At 36.9% G+C, this 6,450-nt stretch overlaps 1 protein-coding gene across 13 annotated transcripts in view; it reads right to left on the bottom strand.

The window, feature by feature from the left end:
• SHISAL1 (shisa like 1) overlaps positions 1 to 6,450 on the bottom strand; it is a 108,224-nt gene that overhangs the window by 49,890 nt on the left and 51,884 nt on the right. For all 13 annotated transcript variants that reach the window (XM_078394198.1, XM_078394191.1, XM_073000846.2 and 10 more), the window contains one exon: positions 5,209 to 5,422. In XM_078394198.1, coding sequence (XP_078250324.1) covers positions 5,209 to 5,422 — 214 coding nt within the window. The remainder of the gene's footprint in view (positions 1 to 5,208; positions 5,423 to 6,450) is intronic.

Raw genomic sequence — 6,450 nt, 5'->3', positions numbered from 1 at the left:
AAACTATATTCGGACAAGCGCTGGCTCTATGGCTTGAAAACGGGATGAGCACCGCCCCCTAGAGTCGAACACAACTGGACTAAAAATGTCAAGGGGAACTTTTACCTTTAACAACCTGGGAGTAATCTGCAAGTTTTGCTTATTTAATGTTCTCTATTAACTAGGTGAGGGAGTGGAGAAATAGGGCGGAGGGGAGGGTGCAGATCTCACACAGACCTCTCTCTCTCACCCTCGCTCACCTTCTCTTGTGACTGTCTCTCCCCAATGCTCAAGGAATTCCCTTAAGCCATAAAACAATAGCAACTATGTAGAGGGGAAGAAAAACTTAGCCCCAGTATAACGTTAAAGGGCAAAAGCTCCACTAAGCACTTGGGAGGCTTTTTTACTTACTACAGTGGGGTCTCTACTTAAGAACTTAATCCGTATTGGAAGGTGGTTCTCAGGTTGAAAAGTTCTTATGTTGAATCTGCATTTCCCATAGGAATGCATTGAAAACCATTTGATCCGTATCTGCTCTTTTCCGACCATAGAAACTACAGTGGAACCTCTACTTCAGAACTTAATCCATTTTGGAATGGTGTTCTTAAGTTGAAACATTCTTAAATTGAAGCAAAATTTCCCATAGGAATGGACTGAAAACCAATTAATCCATTCTGGCTGTTTTTTTTTGTTATGTAGAGGTGTGTTCGTACATTGAAGCATTAGTTCCCATAGGAACTAATGCAAAGCTGGTTAATACGTACTCTACCACTAGGGGGAGAATTTTTTTTTAACCTAAGATGACCTAAGGTTAAAAAAAGAGCAGGAAAGTTTTTTTTTCCCTGTTCTTATCTTGGATTTCTGTTCTCAAGTAGAAGCAAAATTTAGCAAATGGAGCTGTTCTTAAGTTGGATTGTTCTTAAGTAGGGACGTTCTTAAGTAGAGACCCCACTGTATAGCCAACTGCAAATAGAGAAGGTCAACCAGTCTATTTATCGGTCTGGGTGCTGATAAAGCTGATGAAGGTGAGCAGCCAGCTTCTTTTGCATACAAATGGCCTTTCTAATGAGGATTGTAAAAGATAATTGAAATAGTTCAAACTTTACTTGGGCGGCTGCCTGCAAACTATGGATGAAAGTAAGTGTTTCTTCCTCCCAAGCCTCAGCAATATATTCCAACTTTCCCAGGGCACTTATCTTTCATTAGAAGGAGTAACCATGGTTATCAGGCAGATTCCAGTTGTTCCTTGATAAAAGTTGTATGAAGATTTTGTAGCTCCTAGATAAAGAAATTTAAAAACCAGGAGAGGAACATGGCACAAACACTTCGGCCAAGCTCACCCTTTACTTAGTATAGTCAAATATTAAAAGTCTTGACTCTTCCTTAGAAAATCATTATGAACAATAAAAGGCTTGGTTATGAAAATACTTTAACAGTTTTCTTTAAAAGATTAAAGGAGCAAAAAAGGTTGAAAAAAGTTTTAAAAAGGTTTAAAAGGGAGTGGAGCTCAGCACAAACTCTGCCTCCCCTCAAACCAGAAGTCCTTATACACTGGTAGCATGGGCTTTTTGATGTCCTGGAACAGGAGCACAATATCCTGGAATTAGGCCCATTTCCATTGTATCTCATCATTATCCCAGAAGAAGAGATAGTATCACCTTGAAAGAAAGCATCTTGCAAGAAAACTGGACAAGTGAAACAGGGTGATAGTGGCAAGTTTTGGAGATGCTTTCAAAATTCAGGTTCAGCAAACCAAAAGCAGAGCTTGAAAGTCATTACCACAAATATAAGTACAGTAAATGTTATTATCCTGCTTGTACAAAGCCGAGAAAATTACTTGGATTAAAGAGGATGATTTTTTTTTCGCTGTCTCTTCACAGTATTCATCTGCTTTGAAGCTCCAGTAGTTCTCCCTTGAAATATTTCCTTGGCTGTCTTTCTCTCCCCTGCAGCTCTTCCCTCTCCCTCTCATTCTCATGGCTATTCATCTCCCACCAGCAAGTCCCCAGATCTTTTACTGGCTCTACTTCACCATGTCTCTGTGCTTTCTTCCTCCCCACATCTATCCCCTTGATCTCCCCTTCCCTAGAGAAGGAAGTAGAATATCTCTTGCACACATTCCTGAGGTTCCAGCTATAAATAATGTTTTTCCCCCTCCGCCTTGTCTCATGAGGGGTTTTCTTCCTCTGTCAATAGAGGATAACAGGAAGTTAAGTGTTGACATAAATATATTATTCCATGTCCTCCAATTCTATAGGCAACGAGAAATGGGGAACCGCTCCAGGGTTTCCAGCTATCCTGTGAGATCTATTCTGTTATACCATCATTTACTAGCAATATTCTCTGGATATAATTGATCGATCATACTCATAAATCACTCCCACAAACCTAATGTTTTTAATATCATTTTTCATATTGGCCATTCCACACAATCAAATGCCTTAAAATATCTAATGAAATTATTCCTGCCTTTTAAAAAAATAACATTTACTACATTTAATACTCTCTTGATCAAATCTGGAGAGTGCCTTCCTATTATAAAATCACTTTGATCTTGAACCTAAAATGACCTCTAAGGTTAAAAAACAGGCAGGAAAGGAGGGAGGGAACAATGGGGAAAAGAGGCCTTTTCTGGTTGTATCTCAAAGCGCCGGTTGCAAGTCAAAGCAAAAAGTTGCAACTGAAGCTCATTGTAACTTGAATTGGTTGCAAGTCAAGACATTTGTAAGTTGAGGCACCACAGTACTTCAGTCCCAGTGTACTCATTCCTATAGTGCTCTGTTTATATCTTGCAGTCTATTCTCCAAATTTTTCTCAATATATTCTCTAATTCTCCCCAGAGGAAGCTTCCTGCAGTATATAATTTTGAAAAAAAATCTGAAAACCTTCTATTTATCCTTTATCAAATTACACTTTTACCTATTTCTTCTTTAACAACTCCAATTAAATTCTTAGTTTTTTTCAGGTTGTGTGACTCTGCTGAACATTCTTGAGTTCTTATTACTTTTTTTAAAAAATCAATTTTCAAATATATTAGATTCCTCTGAACTTTCCCCAATTCAATATTCTCCATTTTTTCTTGTAATTTTGATAAGATTTTTATATATCTATCCTTTATATATTTCACCTCCAACAATCTTATTTCTTCTTCAACCTTTTTCATATTTTTCTTTGTCTTTTTAAACTATATGTGTGACATTCCACCCAGCGTTCCCGGTTTGTTTTCCCCAAACTAAGTATCACTCTCTGGATACGTTTTGTTTTGCTTCCGCTGCTACCACGGTGAATATCTCTCACCCACACTGCACAATATATGCATCAGACACGTGCTGCCAATACAACTTGTTTATTTATCTTTTGGTATTTAAACCACAGATGTTCTTTTATCATTGTGTAGGATCACTCATTAAAACTTCTTGTATTTGATTACACATGTTAATTCAGGTGTTTATTTATTCACATTAACCAACACATTAATAATCTCTGACTATCTCTTTATCTTGACTATTCAATTTATCTCTTTCACAACTCTCCTTCTCATTCTCTCTCCACTCTCCAACTCTTCTCTTCTCCTCTCTCTAACTTCATCAACTCCTCTCTTTCTTCTCTAACTGCCCAACTATCTAATTGAAACCACCCCGTCTTCTCATAGGTTCGTGCACTTGAGCTTCAGCTATGATAGCCAGGAGTGACATGGGCATTCCGCCACAAAATGATTCTGTAATACTTAATCTTCTCATACCCAATTTCATTTTATCCCAAACAGTACTGTTTGTTTGAATGGAGATGTGGTGCTGAATAAATGTGGTTAAACCTTAAGAATTTCAACTGGGGAGGGTTAAGAAAAGAAAAAGAGTACAGGTGATGTTAAATAAAGATGAAGCAGATATATTTTTACAAGAAACTCATCAAACAAAAGAAGGTTTAAATGAACTTAAATTAACTTGGTCAGGCATTTATGAGAAGACTTATTGAAATTCAAGGTCAAGAGGTGTTGAAACTATTATTTCTAAGAAATGTGAATTTAAAATGACTAAATTGAAGCAAGATGATAGATATATAATGTTACATAGTGTAATGAGAGGAGAAGAATATACTTTGATTAATATTTATTCTCTGCATGAAATCCAAGTGGATTAAAAAAAGAAATGTTTAATGAATTAGGAAAAAATATTGAAAGGATTTGTAATAATGGCAGGACATTTTAATATGGTAATGGACAAATCCAATTAAACAGAGAAAAATAATAATATTACGGTTTGAACAGAATAAGGAGAACTGATCTGAAGGATGTTTGGACACAGTTTAAAGGAGATATCCAGAAGTTTACTTTTTATTCTTCAGTGGATAAAAGTTACTCCATTATATATTTGCATCTAAAGGTTTGTTTTTGAGAGTGATTAATACTGATGTAGGTACGTATTCTGAAAGTAACTAATCATGATTTATTGATTATATTCAAATTAAATGTCATTATAGAGAAATTAATAGATGAAGGACAGATATAAATATTTTCCAGCATACGAATATAATAGATGAATTAGAGAAAAAACGATGGAAATATGGGATAATAATAAGAGAGAAGGTTGCAGCATTCATGCAGACTATAGAACAGGCCCAGGGTTTGATTTTGTTGCTTACTGTGGTACAGCACTATGTCTGTTTACTGGCCCAGGACTGCTGTTTTGCCTTTTCCTGGCACTGAATCCTACCACAGAAAACAAATTATGGAACTAAAGTCTTTTCAAGCCTCAGCTCAAATACTAATCTGCTTTGAAATCTGCTTTCTTCCTTGATAGTTCTTCAAAAAGGGTTTTTTTAACAAGCTATTTCAAGTAAAACGAAAGGGGCAGGTGGACAAAAGGAGGCTATGAAACAGACTACAGGCTTTAAAATTAAAATATAAAATGGAATCGGGGTGGCCAACACTCCAGGGAGGTACAATCAAACGCATCTTGCTGTTTTAAGTATGAGTAATTACAAGGAATTAATATGCAGAGCATGCATAGATTTAAAATAGCAATTAGCCACACAACATTTGTATTGTGCAGAAAATGTCAATTCTTTCTTCTCCTTGCTTGTCATCTAAAAAATTGGTATTTGTTTGCTTTCTTTTTGTTATGGATATGCATCTAAACACAGTTCTGCTACCTCCTTCTACAATTCAATATTATATTCAGTATGAATTTAGAACAATGACAAAAATTATATTCTAGTTTATTTACTTACTTATGCATATATCCATCTGTATCCCCTGTTAGGTTCATCTGCATAACAGACTGAAATTCTGTCTCATTACAGCAGTATTTAAACACGGTGTTGTTATGGTGACAGCAAAAGATGTACGATTTATTGTCAGAAAGACGTGGGCAGTGGAATCCAAAATGGGAGCGGCCTTTATAGTCTGTATATGGTTCACAGACTCGGAAATGTGCGGACAATGCTGCAAGACAAAGAGCAAGTATCTTTGTAACTCAGTTGAAATAGGAACATGAAAGTCAGTTTTTTCATAGCTCAACTGTGGTCAGTCAATTCACATGTGTGTGTAATCCCAGCAGTCTTTATTATCAGCCATACCTGGCAGATCGTCTTCTCCCACCCAGGTTTACCCAAATCACTTGACAAAGCCAGCAGGGACGGCTGAGGGGCCTTATGCCGAGAGAGGCCCGGAAGGAAAGAACAAGAAACCGGGCCTTCTCGGCAGTAGCCCCTCGGTTGTGGAACACTCTCCCAACAGAAATCTGCCTGGCTCCCTCACTGGGCGTTTTTAAAAGCCATTTAAAAACTTGGCTCTTTAGGCAGGCCTTCCCTCCAGTCAATTAATTGATCTTTGTTTCTCAATTATCTCATCTTGATAATCTATAGATGCATCTGTTAGTAGGTTTTATCATTACTATGTTATTGCATTGTATTTTATTTTATTGTATTTTATCACTCATGTAAGCCGCCCCGAGTAGACATTGTCTAGAGGGGCGGGGTATAAGTCCAAATAAAGTAAAATAAAGCCATATACAGTAGACTATATATATATATATTATTCCCTCCTGCTGACAGCTTGGAGCTCTCCAATTCCCTTTGCTTTTGTGGAATGGATACTTGGGGAACTGTGGTCCAAAAGTAACCTTTCCAAACTTATTTCCATAGCAATGGGGGTACAAAAGAAACGAAGAGACATTATTTGCTTAAGGACATATCATATAGGCCATTTTGTGGCTAAAGTGAGATTTAACCTGGAGACTGCCCTTCCCATCTGCTATATCAGCGGTCCCAGATATGCTGAAAAATATGGAAGTAACAAACACTAAACATATAATTTTGCCCTCTAGTGACCAGATCTGGTAAATACATCATGGAAATACATAAATTGCAAATTTCTATGTTTTTTAATTTAATATTTTCAGACAGCAGATTAATTAATCCATGGATGCTGATCCAACAGATGGGGAGGGGGGGTCCTACTGTATTATACAT

The sequence above is a fragment of the Pogona vitticeps genome, chromosome 5, assembly GCF_051106095.1.
Source record: "Pogona vitticeps strain Pit_001003342236 chromosome 5, PviZW2.1, whole genome shotgun sequence".
Lineage (NCBI taxonomy): Eukaryota > Metazoa > Chordata > Lepidosauria > Squamata > Agamidae > Pogona > Pogona vitticeps.
Note: the sequence above shows the minus strand (reverse complement) of the source record. Positions and strands in the feature narration are given on the sequence as shown.